The sequence below is a fragment of the Perna viridis genome, chromosome 7 (assembly GCF_037379345.1).
Source record: "Perna viridis isolate PV_CMFRI_1.1 ecotype Kerala chromosome 7, ASM3737934v1, whole genome shotgun sequence".
Classification (NCBI taxonomy): Eukaryota; Metazoa; Mollusca; class Bivalvia; order Mytilida; family Mytilidae; genus Perna; species Perna viridis.
The window spans coordinates 24,687,645-24,710,874 of NC_142451.1; the positions used below are offsets into that span (position 1 = coordinate 24,687,645).

Below are 23,230 nucleotides of genomic sequence, written 5' to 3' on the forward strand. Positions count from 1 at the left end.
TGTAGATATAACATTATTTTAATGATTGAAAAATCGTGGTCTTGCTGTTGACATAAAAACTACCGATGCTTAGATGCATAAAACTAGCGCTTCCGATGATTTTGAATGAATCGCCTAAAACGTAGTGACTCTTAAATATAATTCGTGTCAAGTTTGCTAAAGCATGGCTAATTATAAGATAAATGACAAATGCGTTTCCCAAGATGGTTTGGTATCAAAAGCAACTTCGAGAGTCCATAACCACTTAGTAACCTGTGCCAAAAAAAACGGATCGTTTCATGTTAGCAGGCGTGTAGAGTTAGCATATTTGTGGTTTAAAAAATGGGGGAATAGGAAATCAAAAGCTTTGTAACCCTCTGATTGTCGTTCTTTTAAAAACAAGAAGCACTAAAAGGGAATCGCTCAGAAATTATTACTCCTAAGTTTTGCAAAACCTTGTTTAATTATTAGTTCAGAAGTATGTCGAAATGTGTTTCCCATAATGGATTGCGTTCCTTAGGCGTACGACCTGAGCTGAGCCACAAGCAAATAGGGATATAAAAATATAGAACCATGATCGAATTAGACTACAGGTTCTACAACCATTATATTTTCAGGTGGAATGAAATCAGGAGTTTAAGCTATGTTCGAGATCATGTTTTATTCGTTATGATCTCTAGAGCTGCAAACAAATCTGAAGGGTACACACGCTTAAGTTAACGAACAAATCTGAAGGGTACACGCACTTAAGCTAACGAACAAATCTGAAGGGTACACGCACTTAAGCTAACGAACAAACTGTAGGTTACACACGCTTAAGGAGGTAAACCTAGGGTAAGGGACACCAACCTTGAAATCAGTGATATGTTTGTATCATATTCAATTTCATCAAAGCCTATCAAGCTTTTATTTGAAACAGAGATATCCTACCTGTTGTACTGAAAATTTCTGTGGTTGTTCCTACAGAAAAAAAAGGTTTTTTAAACATTTTCCCATGAAAGTCGTTATGTAATGCAAAATATGAACACATACTAATATTATGTGTGAGACCGTGGTCAGTATGGGTTTCATTAATGCAAATTTGTGCTGACGATAGCTTAATTGCTGTCATCTTAATTCAAATTTTAAAATTAAAAAATGCCAAAAGACTGCAAACAATTTTACACGCATTTCAATAAAGTCAGGAATGAAATTTAATACAAAAACGTTTAACTTAGCCAAACTTAGCAGACATTAACTAAGAAACGGTTATAAAAATAAAATCTCCTCTAGTTGAATAAATCGCTCACAAAGGGTTTGTAGTTATTTACGATCGTTTAATATTGCTTTATTTTGGTTTTTGACAGACATGTATCACAGATTAATGCTGATTTAATTAAACATGTGTGAGGCTCTGGTCAGCATGGGCACTGATGTTACATGTTTGTCATTCGGAAAATGAAAAAAAGAGCTTTATATAATAATATTACTGTGAGCGACTTGAATGATTTGTTGAGATTCTGGATATCAGATAATACTTACCAGAACCTGAAAAACTAAAATTATTTATGAATACTCACCACATCCTACTGCAGCATGTAAAAAAGATCATTACTTACCTCTTTACATTAAAGTTTAAAAAATAGGAAGGAAATTGTGTAAAGACCAAAGTCAATAATATCTATCTGGACCATCAATTCTCTTTAGTAGAAAACCGATAAAATTGTGTAGAAGTCTCCCTAAATGTCATCCGAGTCGAAATAGGCATATCATCCAGCTCTACAGCATGGTTACTGGACTTCTTTTCCTCTATCCCACTGAGTCAGAAGAAAGCCGAGTGAAGCCTGCAAAAAAAAGTTTGACTTTCTTCTGTTTGAAAAATCATGTTAATTTTGGGCAAAATTCGAATATATTTTACCGTGGATTCGATTAAAATAAAAAAATCTAATGTTTGCACATGAAACTCCAGTCGTCCTGAGAATATTTTTAATGTATCCATGTTTGTGTCATTCCTCGAAAGTCAATTTTCTGCTCTTTAATATTTATTTACTACAATGTAGAAATCACTATAGAATTTTATTGAAGGAGCAGTAACCCTTTTGCAATAACCTTTAAACTACAGACCCTTGGGCCCAGGATTTTTTTTATCATAAAAAATATCATTAAATCATTTTGTTTCCATGTTTGAGTTATTATGTGTGTTCTCAGACGTGTCCGCTTGCTCTTTAATGCTGTTTGTGCTAAGTCCAGTTTTTCGTCTACATAAAATTAACTTCTCACTATACGTGAGATGTCAACAAAAGCGTTGATTACTGAGAAAGAGGTCATATATATATTTACTTATCACATACATAATAGTGTGTTTTATATATATATATCGTTTTGATAATTTACATTTCAAAAAATTCGGATTTTGACATTTTGAGTAAATGTCAAAAAGTATGATGCGTATTTATTAAGTGAACACAATTATCACGTTTTCGAAAAACAATGAGCTACAATGTAATGAGTCACAAATTTATAAATGTAGATACTTTTATAAATTTCAGAAGTAACACGCTTTCTTACTGGATAAAAAGACCAAGACTTTCCCAACCATCTCAAGAACATGACGTCATCAACCTTTTAAAACGATTTGCCTGTTAAATTTTGATCCTAAAATGAAATTGTAAGAAATTATTACTGTTAATTTTTCTGTCTACTTAAAATAATCTCAATGCTCTTGGTGCACACTAGAAAATAAACTGCTACGTCGGTTATTTAGTGTGCACCACTTATATAATATAACAGTTATTCCTTAAATTCAATTCCAGTTGCTCGTTTGACCAGTTTAATCATTTCCTTGGCTTTTCTTTAATTTGTAGAACTGAATTTATATTTAATAAATCGTTTTCGATGATTTGTCATTTCTTTTATTTAATTCACCTTTTTTAATAAATATATGATAATATCATACTTGCTTACCATTTTACATCGCAGTAATGTCATTTCTATCCTAAAAAAATGAATCTACGTGGTTACCAGAAATCTGTCGAATTTATACCTGATAATGTAATCCTTAATTTGTCATTTTCTTTGTCAGAATATAATCTCCGTTAGAGAAATAACAAATAGTGCTAAGTCAGATTAAACTACTGTGTATAGATTTACAACATGAACATATTTTATTTGATAATCTTTTGAACATTTATGAATTGTCTGTTTTATTCTTTCTATTGTTTGATATCACTAAAAAAAACAACTTGTATTATATCCATATAATCTTCCTTCGGTAACAGTTGGGGGAAGATTTTAGTTTATTGCGCACTTTTTATGGCCAAAGGTTCAATTATAGATATTGATAGTAATCATTCTTAAACTATTAATGTTTTCCTAATTCTACCTTTTTTTTTCAATTGGTTTTTAGTTAGATGTGATTTTATAGATATAAGAGTATTCGATTGGTTGGTCACTTCGATCTATAATTGATGATATTATAACAAAAAATCTGTGCATTAAACTAATATTAAACCTTCAATGGTTAGTTACTGAACAAAAGTCGTCTTCGGGACAAACGTTCTAATATTTTATTTGAAAAAAATAAAATTAGTATAGTCTAAACATGACGAGGAAAGGAAACGTATAATTTCTGAAATGTTAAAATAATGACATGCTAAATATTTAAAATAAGAAATACACGTGCACAAAAATGTAAAGTTAGACATACATGTATCTTGGGTAATGATACATATGATTTAAACGCCGGGATTCTAACGAAAAGCTTTGATTTCCCAAAAAGGTTAATAAAGTTTTTCACCAAAGGAAAATGAAAGGCTTTTAAGGCTATTACAGAATTGTTAAAGACAAACATTTGGGTTTTATGTCAGTGATTATCAAAAATCTAATACTGACTTTTATGTTTATAATCTAAACTAAGACTAACTTTCTCAAATAACTAAATGATAGTAAGATGGCAGCAATTTCAAGTTTAAAACTGTGCAGTTACAAGCCATGACTTTCTTATGAATTCCTTTAAGTATATCTATGTATTACGAATACTCCGATAAACGGCGCGAACTGGGATCCGAAACAAAGAGGGGATGGCGGGTGTCCCTTTAATACTCGACAGGTTTGATAGGTTTTATAGAACTAATCTATTCATTGATTCCCCGTCTGAGTATAATCTCAGTCATGCACGTCAATGGTCATCGTAACAAATCAATAAATGAGTTGAAATCGGAATAAAAATATCGGTCAATGAAATATAAACAAAACAAGTATCGTCGCTTGTAATCGGTATTACCACAATAAGTTTAACATAGATTCCCTTTCAGTCTCAAGTAGATTACAAGATTTCTCCACTCCAGATAGTTAAATTTTAGATTTCAACCCAGCAAATCTGTAGAAAACTCGGAAATGTAAAATGGCGGGATAACTCTCGTAGAAAATTAATCGCTGCTCATTGTTTAAAAAGTCACGTGAATTTTCAACCACCGGCTTCAAATGGGAGGAACATAGATTCTCCTTAAGTCTCTCAGAGATTACAGGATTTCTCCGTTCGAGATAGTCAAAATCTAAAATTTAACTATCGAGAGTGGAGAAATCCTTTAATTCCCGAGAGAAATGGGGGAGAATCTGTTTCTCCAATGAATAAAACCATAAAAAAATACATTAAACAACACCCTAAATTCTCCCAACAACGTCATCAGGGACCTCCCCTCCAGTCATCAAGTCATTGCGTCATGGATATGGCTACCATTATGATTAGTTTATACACTACCAACTAATCTTTTAAAATATGAATAACAATCGTAAATCAACAAGTATTTAATTGATTAACAATATGAATAACGTGATAAGTGTGGGAGTCTTCACACGACATTTTAATTTCCCGGCACGTAGCGGGAAAGAACAAATTTTTAATTACTCGCTCGAGCGGTGTGAATGAAGCCTATGAATGTGAGAAAAAGAATTAAACACCTTGCGGAGAGTATTTTATTGTACCGAGAGTTAGAAAAATAGTTTCTTCCGCGAGACTTTAGTAATTCTGTCTTTTGCACAAAGTAAAGTAGACTTTTATTTTTATTTTTCATTTTTTAAAAAACTATATTTAACATCAAAAGACATTTACATTAACATAATTCGATAAGAAGCATACCAGTTTCATTTTATTCTTATTTGAAGCGAATAAAAACATAGGGTTATTAATATGAATAATATTGTCTTTTGTTTTATATGCACTATATAATAATTCGTACACATTTTTATACTACTGTAGAGCAATATACTCCCATTCTTCACTTAAATATTTAGAAGATGTTTAATATATAATTGTATATTCAATGATTTTTATCACTGAAAATCGCACTCAAAACACCGTATGTACAATGGTCTAGGTGACTGGTGGGCACACTTAAACTTTTGCATTAACCGCATAATATTTAATATCTTAATTTAATATTTAGGCATTACAGGTGTGTTTCAACTATTTCAAATATGTTTCAATGAGTAACTTCTAATCAATAGGATTTTAATCAAATATATAGGTCCCATACTCCCTCAAAAAAAATGTATACAATAAGTACTCAAAACCTAATTTTTCGATTTAGGGAAACAACAAAATTACCGCATTCTGATTATATCCAGAATCAAGTCAAGTCGAAAATAATCTGACAATAAGATATTAAACCACCACAGTAGCTGGTAATGCAATGGTTTTGACTTGCTTCAGGCATTTGATCGAAATACAATTTTTTTAAATCTTGGTTTTACAGCTCGCCAAACCTCCTTCTTCCGTTGCAGCGTTTGTATGATAGTGTTATATTCGGTAAATCAGTGATCACATAATTAAAGCCAAATCCATCGCCAAGGTTTTTTCTACCATATGCAATACAAGGAACATTTTTTTAATGATTATTTTGAAAATTTCGAAAAAAAATATGATAAATAAAATCTGATATAATCTCGTATAATGAGAATTTGTCATTTTATTTGATATCGATCAAAAAGAAAATTAAATCGGAATACATTGAATTTGTTTTGCAAAGGGCGGCATTCTTAAAACAAACCGGTCCCAAGTATTCACATATATTGTTTTACACCGAGGAGGTGCAGGACAAATGGGAATTCAGACTTATAAGCATGTGATTTGATTTATCTTCTTAATGTGTGACGCGCATATGTTGCACTTTACATCTAATCACTCTATTTCATAAAGACGCCTGCAGTGAATTATCTTTATCGTTAACCCGTGATCCTTCAATTGACTGCATGCAATACTTGTACCTATCTCCATCGTTGGGATGACTGCAGGTCATACTTGTATTTACCTATATATATATTTTGATAGAGTTACTGCAGCTGCAGGTTACGCTTATAATTATCTATATTGTTTAGATGCCAGCAGTGTTTTCTCATACTTGCCAAAAACAGATATTCATAGATATTAATTTGTATAAGGGAGCTGCATTATCACTATGAATTCGTACTGATATGCAGGGAATTTCATTATTGTTATTTATATTTTTGTAGGTCACACATATGCATGTGCATATCTATATCTGCAGGTCGTATTATAATAATCAATATTGAATAAGTGCCTGTAGATTATTCATATCGTAGTAGTGACAGCAGGTCATACGTTTAATAATTGATATAATAAAGGTGCCTGTAAGTCATACGTATGATTATTTATAACGTAATGGTGACTGCTGGTCACTCATATATACTTATCTTTACCATAACTGAGCCTGTAAGTGATACGTATGATTATTAATATCGTTATAATGACTGCAGGTCATACGTATTACAGTTAATATAGTTAAGGTGCCTGTAGATCATACGTATGATTGTTCATATCGTAGTAATAACTGCAAGTCACTCAAATACTATTCTGTATCGTAAATGTGACTGTAGATCATATGTATGATTATTTATATCGGGCTGGTGACTGCAGGTCACACAAATACTTTTCTTTATCCTAACGATGCCTGTAAGTAATACGTATAATATTAATATCGATATGTTGATTGCATATGATAATTGATATTGTAATGGTGCCTGTAGCTAATACGTATGATTATTTATAACGTAATGGTGACTGCTGGTCACTCATATATACTTATCTGTATCATAACTGTATCTGTAGGTTATAAGTAATATTATTTATATCGTAATGGTCACTGTGGATCATACGTATGATTGTTTATATCGTCATACTATTACTTATCTTTTTTTGTAAAGGTTTGTAGGTCACAACTCTACTGATGACATTCTTAACATTTCTTTACATGAACGATACTTAAGGACTAGCATGGTAATTCAATATTTAGCCTAGTTACTTTTTAAAATTAGATTTAACATACATCTATTTATAGTGATGATTATTTTTCTTTCCAGATTAAATGAAATATTTCATATGAAATGGGATATTTTGAAGATAATTCTGATTCTGATAATGGTTAAACCATTGATTTCCAAGATCTTATAACAGCATATTCAACCTTACTATAAGAGTTCCGCATCGTCTATACAAAGTCAGTTACAAAAGGCATCAAAACAAGTTATATTTATCAATTCTGTAGTCATTTTAAGAAAACGAAGAAATACATTCATTAATTATAATGTGCGAGATCAGGTGGTGTCTTTAATCTAAAATCAATATTCGTTTGGTTTTAAATAGTTTTCTGTTTTTGACAATGACCATTATCCGAAATGACTTAATATGTATAAGAATAACCTTTGGAATATTATCAAGATATTGTCTATGCCCTTAACACTCAAATAACAATTGGTGAATCAATGATCTAACCTTTACGAATGTCGAAAATTCCACTTGATTAACCTTAAGACTCTACTTTAAAGTTTCACTATTTCTTGTCTTCTTTAATTCAATATCATTTCAGAAAATCGTATTTTTTTTATTTATATTTTACTAGTATTAGGCACAACAGATAGGAAGTACTAATGTATTTTTGATTTATTTGAAGATGTTAATTTGTCTGATCTGCAAGCACTTTCACCGGAGGAAAAAAGGAACTTTTTCAACTTTTGAATTCTGCATGCCAGTCTCCTATACCAAACGATTTACTCACAGGATATGAAGTAATCTTTATTTTTGATTTCTTGTTACACGTTAAGGAGTAATCAAGGGAACCAAGGTTATGGCGGTAATCGAAAGACTGCAATTCAGGGACAAAGATGATATGGAAAACAGACATACACAACAAAGAACGTAAAGTAACTAAAATCATACATACAAAGTAACAAAAGCAAATGAGCAACTCGGACTCCACTAAAACATGGGAGCATGGACCAGGTGCACCGGTAGAGTAATCGTCCTCTGCTTTTCTAGAAACATCCGCCATGTTGCTCATAAAACGTCAAGTCCGGGGTAGACAAACGAGGAAAGGAAAACTATGACCCGTTGAATAAATCAGTTTTCATGGTGCAGATGGATACACCATAACGTAAGAAAATGTGTTAAGCATACAATATCTAGGATGGATTGATATAAAACTAAACTAAAGGTAAAATAATTTATGAAACTTATTTATTATTATCTTATTTTCGTTGTTATCTATCTTCATAATCTAGTCTTTATCCTTAAACCATAATCTTTGATTTCACCTCAAACAGTGTTCCCTTGATTATTATTTTTCCATCTAGCTTATATGATAGATATCATTGAATACATCCGAGTACGTTGTACGACACACTCTATATACACTATCATATATCTGTTGTACCCGATTTCCCTTTTTGTTCTACAGAAAAATCAATAGTTACACATCAGATTGAGGAAGTGAAAGGCAAAGCTTTTAAAATACATACTTCACTATTAAAAGTTTCAAGCAAAGTATATAAACAAATGTAATTAGTACAAAAGATTCGAGGTGATGTGTGCGTAAATCAAGAATCAACCTTTCGTCAGCGGCCTTTGAGCCAAGTTCTCATATGAAGATTTATAACTAAATTGTATACATGAAGTTCTAAAAAAAAACAAGAAAAAATGTGAAAGTGTGTAAAATTACTGGTACTTTATATTTTGTTTGTATCTTAAATTTGAATTTTGTTTGTATTTTCATTTTTTTATTTTCATAGATAATAAAAACCTATTTCAATTATCTGTGTTTTATTTTTTTAAGATGGAAATTAACGTTTTGACCTAAACGACATAACTGACAGACATTTCGAACCTGGTATTTCTTTTCTATCAGTTTTAGATTTCGTAATTTCTCGGTTGGATTCGGTCTTTTCCGTTCTATGCTTGGTTGAACCGCACACTTTATTCTGGCGGATAAATAGTATTGTTCGTGAGGCACTCACCAATCAGTTTCCGACTTGACAACACCTATAACAATTTGACAGAGGTCTTGCTTGGAAATAATATATCTTGGAAACTTTTCTAATCAGTAACTGTATTCAGCATGATGACTTAGTAAGGTTCGTTATATTTGCATGCTCAATTTATTGCCTGATTTTGTTAAAAATCCTTTAAATTAATATTTTTTATCCGTTATGAAAGTTTCATGAATGCCGGTTTGGGAATGAATGTCTAAATATTATAACCGTTTAAATAAAATAAAACATGATTTAGGTATAACTGAAATGTAACGTTTATTTTCAAATAATTTAAATGACCATTTCTTAGCCAAACTTTTCATTAAAATAACAAAGCAGTAACGGTTGAACGCATACATGTACTAGGCGAGACATTTGCACGAGAGAATCTTGTAAGTTTGTTTTAAGGGAAAATAAACTAATAAATACGGGATTTAAGTATCTTGAATTTCTATTTCAAAGTGTATTTTTGTTACTACATGTTGATTCTCCTCAAATATGTATTAGGAGAGGTTTATAATAATTATTTTTGTTATACAGGTTGAACACTAATGCTTGTGAAAGATATAGATGAATTTGATGATGTCTAGATGTACTTAATTATCCGTGCCACTTGCACGATATCAGAGGTAGATATTTTTGTATATATCTTATTGTTATTTTTTATGATTTGTACGATTTTCAAAGTCACGAAAATTATAGATATTTGGTAATTTGCTGATCGCAAATGAGCCGTACAATACACAATACATATATAGTTATCTTTATTTTTTTTAAATAATTTCCAGATATGTTTGTTAATTTACGGTTGCCTGAATATAACCTAATAGTGTTGCTCAGGCGGAAAGCACCAACAATCAATGTTAATTTACGGAACATACCCGTTATATGTTTTAATAATATTTCTTGGCACATCGGATTAATATGAACATATTGATTGGTTGACTTATTTATGCATAATCAGGTGATTTTGAGATGAAACGAATTTTTCATTTCCCGTAATTTTTACTTAATATTCGAACGTCATTTGAAGTGATTTTTGCATAGAGTATTATTTTTTTTTCATTGTATTTGCTTTATGTGTTTGTTACAATATTTAAAGCGTAAAAGTAAAATTGTAATTTGTGCTATGATATTTGTATCTTTATTACAGGGGATTTTTCCTGTTTCATACAGATTGGTTTGTTCAAAATAAAGTATTGAACCTGAAACGACTTAATATCGAAGCCCCAAGATTTTACGCTTCCACAAAAATAAAAATAAGACGCAATGTCCCACAGCAGAATCTCCTCACGTAGTATTATTGAAGCCCCGTGATATAACAGTGTGAAGCCTTGATGTATTTCGATGGGTTCCGAATTTTTTATCACGTCAATCTTCCGTTAAGAATTGCGATCATATAGTTTTGGTCAAGCAAGACTTAATGTTTCGGTGTGTGAATATAAGTTTGTCTGTTGAGTTTGTATATCTATTTACCCAATTTAAGTTTTTAAGTATGCTAAACCCCGTTTTATAGGCAATGTATGCAGCGATTCAGGAAATTATTTGAGTTTTTTAGCCAACTGTAGATGACAAAGCGATCAAAGAAGCTCTGGAGACATTCTTTTGGGCCATAAGTCATTGTTGGGTCTTGAATATAGTAAACCAACACCAGGCAACGGCGATTGCTTCTTCGAGGCTATAAGTGACCAGCTTGATAGACTTGGATATCCAAAACAAAGTGCTAAGGACCTACGTCAAAATGCTGTGTCTTTTTGTAGACAAAATTCAACAATACAGGTAATTGCGTTTCGTGTATAATCTTTTATCAGAAAGATAATACTCATTAACTGATTTTTTTTTAAATTAATGCATTTAACACGAGGAATGAAAGAAAAACTGGCTCGAACGTCGCCCAGTGTAAAAAGGTCCAAACCTGACAGCAGATCGGACACTGTTGTCTTGTAAGAATGTGGTGTCCCCAGATGGGAACCTTAACATACTCACGTCTGGTATGGAAAGTGCCCCGATCTATTCAACTAAAAGTACCCAATCACATGTTCAGTCTACAGACCATCTATTCCAGTACAAAAATTCTGACTATTTCAAAATTATCAAACCATGTTCCATCACTTTAAATGATATATTCGACTACAACGATATCAAAATGTGGTATTAAAAATTGCAAAACATGCAACATTCTTATAACCGACTCTTACTTCTCCAGTTCCCTTACAAACAAAACATTCCATATACGAATTCACGATGACTTAAGTTGCAAATCAACGAACTTAATATATTGATTAGAATGCAACTTATGTGGTTTAGTATATGTCGGAGAAACGCAAGAACTATTAAACAAAAGAATGTGCGGTCATCGTTCGGGAATTAACACCACCAAATTCCCGACTGTTTGTCAACACTTTAATCAACAAGATCATTCAATTCTCTCTATGAACGTTCGTATTTTAGAAAAAAAATTACCATCCTACGAACAGTCCCGTTCTAAGTAAAAATTATCGCAGGGAAAGAGAGGAGTACTGGATACGCAGACTAGGTACTGCAATACCTTGCGGATGCAATGACAACATCAAAAGTGTTGGAAACCTTTCAAGCCAATATAACAATAGCATAAATGTGATTAATTTATTTGACAAAAATCCAAGATGGGAAAGGAGTCATGGTCATCGCCACTATACGTCACCTGAGTTACATGATGTCTCCATAGATGGTCTCCTTCCTTTCATATAAAAAGCTCACTTTATCACATTAGAACCAGACTTTATCACATTAGAACCAATCTTTATTCTATACCTCTCACTATACTACACTCCCTTTATTAAACAAGACTTAACACTCCTGTTTCTGACCACGCCTCATCATTATACAGACTTGTTGCCATAATTTTGGATATTGGTTTCCACAGACTCTTTAAACCAGTTTGTGCGAAAAGTTAAGATGAAAAAAACGATGATTTCTTCCACTACCGTTTGTCAACAAACGGTATAGATGCAATTAATTTGGCTAACATCCTCCATCACAAAAACGTTACCAAAAAAATTCCCCAATATTTGAAAGACAAATCCATACCAGTTATTTCATATTCCTATACTTCACCCATTGCATCCAAAATTGTCAACTATAAAAGGCTATTGCAGAACCTCGAGATTGAGGACTTCAAGGCTTAACCACCTGACTGTTCTTGCAAAAACTCTCCATTCAAATATGGTCCTTCTGGTCACGTCGTTACAGGAGATTTAACCATCATCGAAAACGAATGCGTAATATCCTTTCTGAAGGTCCCAAGTACCGTGAACCACGCTCTATAAATCGGAATTATAATTTTAAAGTTCTTATGGATGCCGTCGAGGACTATGCAAGAAAATGGATAACAAAAAGACATTGATTCTCTGTCAGAGTGGTTAAAGGCCGTAAGGTCTTTAATTTTGAAACGAATGAAAGTTTTAAGTAGGTCAATGAATGCCAAGGCTACATCGGTTTTCAAAGGCCTCTATGTAGCAAAAATATTGTCTACTATACATGACAAATATGTTGTCGTCCAGCAGACAAAGCCCAAAACAACATTGTTTTTATCTGCAAAACTTTTTACATCCAAACTTTTATTATCAGAGGTAGACCTAAAAAAAAATAGCAGTGATAAGACTTATACTGCTACCACACTCTCCAAAGAAGAGATTGTAGAAAGCCATAAATCTGTGCCATCCTCTTTTGGTCTCTCTACCCAGGACGATGATTTTGTTTTACCGTCTATGTATTGGATTCCTAAACTACATACAAGAATCCATACAAACAACGTTTCATAGATCTCACTTACCACTTCTAACGTTTCCATTACTTTACATGTCAAAAAAGTAATTTTCAAAGTCTCACTGTGAATTACCAGGACAAATGACATCTTAAAGTTGCATACCGTTGCGAAGCTTGGAAAATAAGGCTTCCAAAATCATTATGCTAATGGTACGATGATTGTAGAAATTCTTCACAAAATGTACTTGAATAAATAATACTGAAAATCCACATTTTTACCTGTTCTGCTAACTGACAGCATGGAGGCAAATTACTCACACATGTAAACAATATTCATATACTTTTGTAGTTAATTACATATATGATTTTAAAGTACACATTCTCAGCTTTATTTTGACTACTTTTAATCATAATACACACAAATAATGCACTTACAATGCATATGTCTAGGTTCAGTGTGTTTTTGGTACTACATAGGGGAGTGGCCATTTGACCCGGAGGTGGTTAGTGAGAATATAGCTTGATCTGCAAAATGCACCATCAAACCTCTTTCAAAACTTTTAACTTCTATACCAACAACTGTCAAAAAGGGTCTACAGTCCTACCACAACACTTGTTACTCCCGTAGTGGTATTAATTCAATGTGGATCCTGTATACTTCTATTCTCCATACTCAGTTAAAATCCCGACTTAAAAACATTATACATCGTTGTTTTTTTCCAAAAAAGATGGTACACCTAGATACAAATATATAGTTCTTGGAAGAGATTCCTCATACTTTGTAAGAAATAATTCCAAATCATCTTCCAAATATACAGAGGAAGAGGTATACAAAATGCTGGAATTTCTAATCAACAACATATTTGTCCAGAGTAGTGGACGTGTTTTTCAACAAACGGTCGGTATTCCAATGGGAACAAATTGTGCTCCTTTATCTTCTGACTTGTTTCTTCACTCTTATGAGGCTGACTTTATAGCTGATCTGATCCGAAAGAAAGAATATCGTTTAGCTAGATCCTTTAATCTCAGTTTCCGCTATATAGATGACGTATTATCTTTAAACAATCCTAATTTCGGGGATTTGATGCATCGTATCTACCCCAAAGAACTTGAGATAAAGGATACTACAGACACTGTGAAGTCAGTCTCATACCTTGACCTACACTTAGAAATCGATGGTAAAGGAAAACTATTGACCAAACTTCACGAAACACATGAAAATTTGCATTCAAACAATCAAAATTGTCAACTTTCCTTTCATCTTCGGCAACATGCCTTCAGCACCTGCGTCTTGAGTGTTCATATCACAACACATTACTTTCAATAATTACACAACGTCTAGTATACTACCTTTATAAAATACTATGTGAACAGAGTGCTTCATATGTCAATAGCATACTTTGTAGAAGGCTTTGCATAGTGTTTTTTTCATATATATATATATATATATATATATATATATACAACGCCTCAGACTGTGACGACTCTCTTCGCTACACTGCTCCATCGGAACAAATTGATACCGGGAAGATATGTTAACGTATAGATAGGTCTGAAAAATTTCCAACGATGTTAGAACTGTCAAATTTGCGATGCAAATTTTTGGTCGTTCCCTCCGCGTGACTCGAACTTGTACCACTGTGACATCTATGGCAACACCGCCTGCACAAAGTCCAGCGCACTAGACAACTCGGCCAGCTATGCTATATAAAAATGTAGCTTTCGCTGGCTGGGTCATTCCTCCTCCAAACAGTCAAGTTAATGCGTCATTTAGGCCATCACTATATAATAAAGCCTTTACTTTTTAAAGAGAAATGATGGTTTGGTTGAATTAAAAGACTTTGTGGAAATGGTAACAACGTTATATCTGGAAAGAATGTCCAGAAATGGCGAGTGGGCAGATCATGTAATGGTGATGGCATTGGCCTCATACCTTAGAATTGAAATTCAGGTGGTTACAAGCACTCCAGATTCAAATATAAACAACAGAATGATGTGGATTAACAGTGGTAATTCCAGCATAACATTTTGATATTATGCCATATTTCTGAAAATCATTACTAGTCGTTGAGACCCAAGCAAAATCACGCAAGTGGATTTAGCGTTAAATGTTTTTTTTTTTTTTTTTTTTTTTTTTTTTTTTTTGTAATGTTATTTGGTTTAAAATATTAAAAATAAATGTCATTTTAACCAGACGTTATCAAGATCATATACCTTGTAATTGAAGAAGTGTCCTAAACAGCGTCTAAATATTAAATCACGAGTGGGAAATATATAACATAGGTATTAATTAGACAATCGTTATTTCAATTCAGCAGTAGTATTATCATGAGACTTGGGATTTCACGTGGTATAATTACAAGGTGTTCAGTACTGATGTTTTGATAAACATGCTAACAGAAATCAAAGGTAAGTTGTTTTTTTTTTATTTTAAAACGCAGAAAGTTCATTAATGAAAAAAATATTGAAATACACTATACAACCGTCATTAGTGTGGATTAGTTTCTTTAACAAACTTCGCAAAAAGTTACAATAATTATTAAAACAGATGACGGATATGCTCGTTTCCGGAAAATGACAAATTAAAATAACTGGAATTCAACTACAACACTGGAAATTACATGAAAATAGCACTTGTAGTTTATTTAGATTTTAACCTCGCTTTCGTCCTTCATTTTCGCAAATAATGCATGAGTCCTGTTGATCGACTAAAATACCGTCTTCATATGTTGTAATTTTAGTTTCGGATACCACTACAGTGCATTATATTATTAACTTATGCGTGATCTATATTCTTCTTTGAAAAGGTATGTATGAAGAGGGACTGTCCTTATTTATATTGGGCAATTCTGCACATGCATCCATTTAGTTGTCTAAGAATAATGCAAGGAACCAATGTTATAGCGGTAATCAAAAGAATATAACCCAGGGACAAAGACCAGACATGGAAAACAGACATATGCAACAAGGAACATGAAGTAACTAAAATAATATATACAAAGTAACAAAAGCAAATGAGCAACTCGGACTCCACTACAAACCGGAGGCATGGACCGGTAGGGTAATCCTCCTCTGTTTTTCTAGAAACACCCTCCAAGTTGCCCATAAAAAGTCAAGTCCGGGGTAGACGAAAGAGGGAAAGGAAACTATGACACGTTGAATAAATCAATTTTCATGGCACAGATGGGTACACCATAACAATCCACCAGAAATGTACACTCTCCGAATGAGCCGTTAAAATTATTGTCCATAAAACGGAGCACACGGTCGATTAATGTGTCTCGCTAGAAGGAGACAACTAAAAGGATGTTCAGCTTTGTCCAATATAAATAAGCACAGTCCCATTTCATACATATCCTTTTAGAGAGTAAAGATTATGCATAATTTGTAATAAAATTTGAAATAAAAGAAATGCATGAAGGTACTTATACTAGTTATAAGTAAAACACTACAATATCTTCAGCTTATCACGGAAACTCATTCCATTGCACCAAAAAACGGCATTTTCTACATGATATTCCTTCTTGTGGAGAAAGAACGGATATAGTAAAACACACCAAATGTCAGTGGCGTAGCTAAAATGTATTTCAAAACGCCAAGGCTTCAGCATGCTTGCAATAGAAACCAACTTAAATAAATCCCTCCCCTTTTTTTGCTACGCAAGGCTTCCACGTTGTTTTGGCCGTGACACGCCACTGAATACACAAACTTTATCCCTATAAGGTCTTCAACAAGTGTACCTTCTTTAGGTAAGCTATGAAATACCTGCTAACAAAAATGATAAAATCCATGCTAACAGAACGATGCAAATTCATCAAAATCAAGCTTAAAAGTTATAAAACGACACAAAGACACATAATGACAAGCATCTGGTGATAGTGGGCAGGCATATGAAAACAAAACTAGTGTTATTATAATATAAATACAAAATTACCAGTTTTATATATTGTAAATTTCGATATGCTGTACACGTGGTTCAAGGAGTAATCTCTCATCAGCAGCATTAAAATCAAATATGTAGGAAGATCATAATCAAAATATTGGTTGTTTACAAGAAGTACTCATAACCAAATCTATCGAAAGAGGAAGCCAAATACATTACCGGGAGGTTCTACCATCAGCAACGCAAGGAATGCATCAATATGTAAAAATCCATTCTTTTACGGCTCCATTTACAGTGTAATGCTATGTGACAGTAAATAAAATCTGGTCATATGACTATAGATTGTCTTTTAACGTACAAAGTGTCCTTTTTGTGAACGTTCTTGGGGATCAAAAGACCTTCTTTTGTGGAAATCTTGATTTTGAAGAGATCTAGAAAACACGTGTGTTTAGTGGAGTGGAATAGAAACGAAAAGCACGTGTTAGACTCACCGAGTTATCATACACTATGGTAGAGCAGGTGTGTGCTGTTTACTACAAACACTTTCCTTTATACATTTACAGTTAGTCTCTTTTTAGATATCAGGTGGCTGATTTAAGTTTGATTTAAAATAATAAATTTACCCCAAAAACGTACTATCATTAAAGTATTGCTTAACTTTTTATCCGGAATAAGAAAAGTATTGAAAGCAAGCGCAAATCAAAAATTTCACTTAGTGTGTGTAAATATAACGTAAAGGGTTTGATTTCTGTAATATCAAGATTTCATGCAAAATGAAGAACTCTTTTTCCGCCCCTGTGAATTCACGCCTGGAAAGCTGTCGTACATGTTTTTTTCAAGCATTAATTAAACTAATTTACTTTCAACGTTCAAGGTCGATAACATGTTATAGTCTATGTCTTTGTTTTATTTTTGACTTTGTAGTTGTAGTTTACTTGCAGTACTACTGACCTTTTATAAATTCAAACCAGGACAGGGTTTCATAAAACATCTCAATCTTAAGTTTATATTTCCTCTAATCATCGAGTTTTTCCACGATTTTCAAGCTACCTGAATGGTCAAGACTTGAGCTGAAACGGGATATGAAGAAAATCAAACCTGGCCAAGATCAGACAAGATAGCAGTTAAAGACAGTTACAAATACTTCTTTACAAATGCTAAATGATTCTTGTGGAATTAATTTTTTTTTTTTTCTGTATTCGTTCGATAATTCATTGTAATAGATTGAGTGCTACACAACAACCTTTTACTGCTTTAGTGTCGGGTTTTTGCTATTGAGAGCCGATTGAGAGTCGTTTTGATATATTTAGTTCTATTATGTATAATATCGTAACTAATTCATTTTTTAGTATGGCAATTCATTCAGTTATGTTGTAACTAACAAAAGTTTTCCTCACCGATATTCAGAAGCCAGAATTTTCTAGAATATACCAAACTATACCAGAAAAATCTGAAACGTGAAATGGCTGTTCAAGAAATACTAGGCAGTTACACTTCATCAGTATTCCCCGAGTTACCCCGGGTATAAAGCCAGCGTCAGTAAACACCTACAAGTTATGTAAATATATTTCCCGAGAACACCTCTCAGTTTGGTTTGCTTTTCAGAGAATATCTTCATGACGATTTAACACCTTTGGTATTCTTTAGTCAAATGTTCGCAGCATTACTCCAGAGAAGGCGACAATGATGGAATGGACAACAAGCCGGTCCATGACATGGGTTCGGATCTTGATGTCCTTAGTTTGTCTTATCATGAATGTGGTGTTTCTCTGGATAACAACATCGTCAAAGAGAAGAGGAGCGCCGAAAGATACTACAATTTTAGTAGCCAGTGTCGTCCAGTGTGTTGCTGGTGCTTTTTTCCTGATTAGATCGACGATACCGACGTATTTGATCTCAACGACAATAGACTCTGTCTTTGGTAGGTATGATAAAACAGGTTTGTTTTACATAATGAATTGTATAATTTCTGAAAATACGAATGTATAGATTATTTAAAGATCTAAACAAAAAATGACAGCTGTGAAAAATAAGGTTAAGAAGGTTAAGAATGAATTTGACAGAAAGTATATTACGTAAATATTATATTAAGTAAATATATTATATTTTCAGAATCATTGGATTTTCTCCTGCTTACTTTGCATCTGTGGAGCCTGTTATGTCTGAATTGTTTCCGATGTCTCATCGTCAGAAATTTAAACAAACCACAGAACCAATGGGTACGATCAAGGCATTCCAAGACATGTATGATCATTACCATTACTATGCTAACTCTGTCAAGTCAACTGTATTGGGCATCAGAATACCTCCCATCTCCTTTGGTAGTCAACCTTACGTTAAATGTTGGTTTGAAATGGATACCGTGGTGCGGTCTGATATTTCTTAACATAATAATGGTTGTCTACATATATTGTATGATAAAAAAACGAAGAACAACAGTACACACGGCTCTTCAAAATAACCGGAGAAGTACTGTTGATAGCCATGCATTATTGGCACAATTTATGCGATCACTGTTATTTCAAATCCTATTTTATGTCTTGCCTTCTGGAGTTGTTTTTTGTATAGAATGTGTGACAAGATTCACAAATTTGACTTTGCATAAATACTATGACTTTTATTGGGTTTTCAGGATCACTCTTATTTTCTTAAACCCAGTAATGTTCGGTGTTATTCTGTTAGGTAAACAGAAAGTCCACATCGGCAATCCTGTTAAAAGAAAAATCACGGTCCTCATGAGTGCAGTAAAACAACAAAACTTAAACAGTGAACCAGGCGAGATCCTAAACAATAAAAAGTGTTCCAAAAATCAGATAGACATTAACAGTCCATATTTCAGTGAACAAACTGAGCAAGATAATATTGGAAGCCAGTTATTTCCAATGTTTAGTGTTCCCCAGTCTGTCATTGTTTCGCCGTTGACGCCAGTGAGCACAGTTTCTTCTTCGAATGTTTCTAGATTTTTGTTTCCTGGTACATACTGGGAGAATCAAAGTGGTGGTAGCAACAATTTGATAACCGAATCTATATCCTTTCGTTATAGTGTACAAAGTTTGGCATCAGACGTTTCCTCTGTCTTTAGTGATAGAAAAGGATCACAAACATCACGTCAGCAAAGGCCGTCCAAATTCTTATGTCAACGCAGTTTTGACTCTCCAGATAACATAGAAAGATCAAGAATCGGTTCGTTACCAATTGAATTGTTGTTAGTTCCTTCTACACTTCCAATTGTCTCACGTGACAGATTGTTGTCATTACCCGTGGAGGGCAGATGCAATGACCACTTTGTTAGCGAAAATACTAAGTACAAATTGCAAAATGATGTTGAACTGGAAGACGTTCACCAACAGACTGAAAACGAACCAATGAGTCACCTCTCAAATGCTTTGGCTTTTGTGTGAATTTCGTTCTTAGGAAATTCATGATATATTTTTATTTTTTTTGCAAAATCTGTATGCCAGCACACTTTTCTTTTACAATAAATCAGATTACAAAATATGCTTAGTGCTGATTCACGCTAACACCGGCTGATAAACCAATGATATTTTTGCTGATATCGCTGGTAAGAGTAATCAAAGGAACCAAGATTCTAGAGGTAATCAATACACTATACACACACAAAAAAATAAACAAAAGATTTATTACTTTATTTCATCATTAGATCGCTTCAATGCAGTTCAAAACTTTATAGTATGGGTAATATATCTTGACTCACTTTTTACAATATAAATATAATTCATTCAACTATGCATGCACTGAATTCATCACTAAAGCATGTAGTAACGCTTCACTGTTTACAGATAATTATTTAGACATGGAAAGACTAGCATATTGAATCTATTGCATAACAATAATTCATTATCCCTTTTCATAAAGCCCTTTAAGAGAATAAAGATTAAGCATAACTTGTAACTTAACGCCCAATAAAATAATTGGATTCTCCCTGACTACATGTACATGCACATATATAATACCTCTGAAAATCAACGTTTTCTTTTTAGTAGAAATGCATTTAGTTATTTAAACTAGTTATTAATGAAACACTACGATTTCTTCAACTTATGAAGGAAACTCATTCCATTGCACCCCTTGCGGGCAAAAATGGCATTGTCTTCATAATATTTCCTGTGAAAAAAGAACGGATATTGTAAAACACATCAAATGTCAGTGGCGTAGCTAAAATGTATTTAAAAAATGCCAAGGCTTATGCATGCTTGCAATAGAAACCAACATAAATAAATCCCTCCCACTTTTTCTTTGCTACGAAAGACTTCCACATTGATTTGGCCTTGGCACGCCACTGAATACACAGACTATAACACTAAAAGTTTTTCAACAAGCGTAAACACACCTTTAGGTAAGCCATCAAATGCCGGACAACAAAAGATGATAAAATTCATGGTAACAGAATGGTGCAAATTCTACAAAATTAAGCTAAAAAGTAATACAACAACATAAAGACACATAAGACCAGGATCTCGTGGTTGTAAACAGGCTTATAAAAAAACTAGCGTGATTACAATTCACCATTATGTAAAAATGCATTCTTGTACGATTAATGACAGTGTAATGCTATGTACGAGTAAATAAAATCTGGTCATATGACCATAAATTGTATTTTAACTTAGAAAAGTTTACTTTTGTTTACGTTCTTGGAGATCAAAAGACCTTGCTTTGGAAAAACAGGTGGAAATCATAATCTTGAAGAGATCTAGAAACACGTGTTTTTAGAGAAGTCGAAATAGAAATGAAAATCACGTGTTAAACTCGCCGAGTTATCATACTCTATGATAGAGCAGATGTTATTAACTACAAACACTTTCCTTTATAGATTCACAGTTAGTCTGTTTTTAGATATCTGGTGGCTGATGTAACTTTAATTAAGAACAAATTGGTTGGACGAGTAATCAAGGGAAGCAAGGTTATAGCAGTAGTCAAAAGAATGTAATCCAGGGACAAAGGCCACAGATGAAAAACAGACATACACAACAAAGAATATAAACTAAAATCATACAAAGTAACAAAAGCAAATGAGCAACTCGGAGTTCTATTTTAAAGTAATGTTTAACTTTTTATCCGGAATAAGATAATTACTGAAAGCATGCGCAGTTCAAGAATTTCAGGTTAGGGTGTGTAAATATATAGTAAAGGGTTTAATGTGTGTAATAACAAGATTTCTTGCGAAATGAAAAAAAAACCTTTTCTCAATTTCTGCCCCTGTGAATTCTCGCCTGGAAAGCAGGTGTACATGTTTTCCCAAGCTATAATAAAACTGATTGACTTTCGAGGTCCAAGGTCGATAACATGTTATAGTCTATATCTTTTTTTATTTGTGATTTTGTATTTGTAGTTTACGTGCAGTACTACTGACCTTTTATTAATTCAGACCAGGACAGGGTTTCATAAAACATCTTAATCTTAAAGATTATATTTCCTCAAATCTTCGAGTTTTTCCACGATTTAAAAGCTACCTGAATGATCACGACTAGAACTGAATGTGGATAAAAAGAAAATCAAACCGGGCCATGATCAATAAGACAGTTACAAATAAACTCAAGATATACTTATTTACCAATACTGAAGGATTCTGTGAAATTATTATTATTTTTTTTTTTTTTTGCTTTTGTATTCGTTCGATTATTCTTTGTAATAGATTGAGTGCTACATTACATTCTGTTACTGCTTTAGTGTCGGGGTTTTGCTATTGAGAGCAGATTGAGAGTCGTTTTGATATGTTCAGTTCTATTATGTATAATAATAATCATAACTAAATCATGTTTTAATTCATTTGTTAGTATGACAATTCATTCAATTATGTTGTAACAAAAACAATTGTCCACACCGATATTCAGAAGCGTGAATGTTTGTTCAAGAAATGTTAGACAGGTGCACTTCATCAGTGTTCTCCGAGTTAACATTCATCAACAGAATGAAGACGAGCCAACAAGTCACCTGTCTAACGCTCTGGTATTTGTTTGAATTCTAGGAAATTTTTTTTTATGATTTTTTTCCCCTTTTTTGTGTGAAAATCTGTATGCCGAAATAATTTTACTTTACAATAAATTAGATTATGAAATATGCTTTGTGCTGATTCATACTAAACCGGCTAACAAACCGATGGTATATTGATGATATCGCTAGAATCGTAACACTATAACACAATAAAATAAAAAACAAAAGATTTATTACTTTAATTTATCTCATCAATAGATTGCTTCAATGTAGTTAAAAAAATTATAGTACGGGTATTCTATCTTGACTCACTTGTTACCTTATAAATGTAATTCATTCAACTATGCATGCGTTTCATTCATTACCAAA

General features: G+C 33.0%; 2 protein-coding genes across 2 annotated transcripts in view; one reads left to right on the forward strand and one right to left on the reverse strand.

Moving 5' to 3' along the window:
• Positions 1 to 2,962, reverse strand: part of LOC148611940 (uncharacterized) — a 53,720-nt gene extending 50,758 nt beyond the window's left edge. The window contains exons 1-3 of the mRNA XM_088595339.1: positions 2,923 to 2,962; positions 2,527 to 2,613; positions 910 to 1,802 (exon numbers count right to left, since the gene is read on the reverse strand). Coding sequence (XP_088451465.1) covers positions 910 to 1,090 — 181 coding nt within the window. The 5' untranslated portion in view covers positions 1,091 to 1,802; positions 2,527 to 2,613; positions 2,923 to 2,962. The remainder of the gene's footprint in view (positions 1 to 909; positions 1,803 to 2,526; positions 2,614 to 2,922) is intronic.
• A 15,699-nt stretch (positions 2,963 to 18,661) lies between these two features.
• LOC148611942 (uncharacterized) lies at positions 18,662 to 20,310 on the forward strand. Its single transcript, XM_088595340.1, has 2 exons — positions 18,662 to 18,848; positions 19,022 to 20,310. The coding sequence occupies exons 1-2, from the start codon at positions 18,662 to 18,664 to the stop codon at positions 20,308 to 20,310; spliced, it is 1,476 nt and encodes a 491-aa protein (XP_088451466.1).
• Positions 20,311 to 23,230: the final 2,920 nt, after the last annotated feature.

Bases quoted from the DNA above. Each gene is read 5' to 3' on its own strand.
- LOC148611942 (XM_088595340.1), top strand. From the start codon at position 18,662: ATGAATGTGGTGTTTCTCTGGATAACAACATCGTCAAAGAGAAGAGGA. The intron at 18,849-19,021 runs GTTTGTTTTACA...TTATATTTTCAG, and splicing joins TGGTAGGTATGATAAAACAG to AATCATTGGATTTTCTCCTG.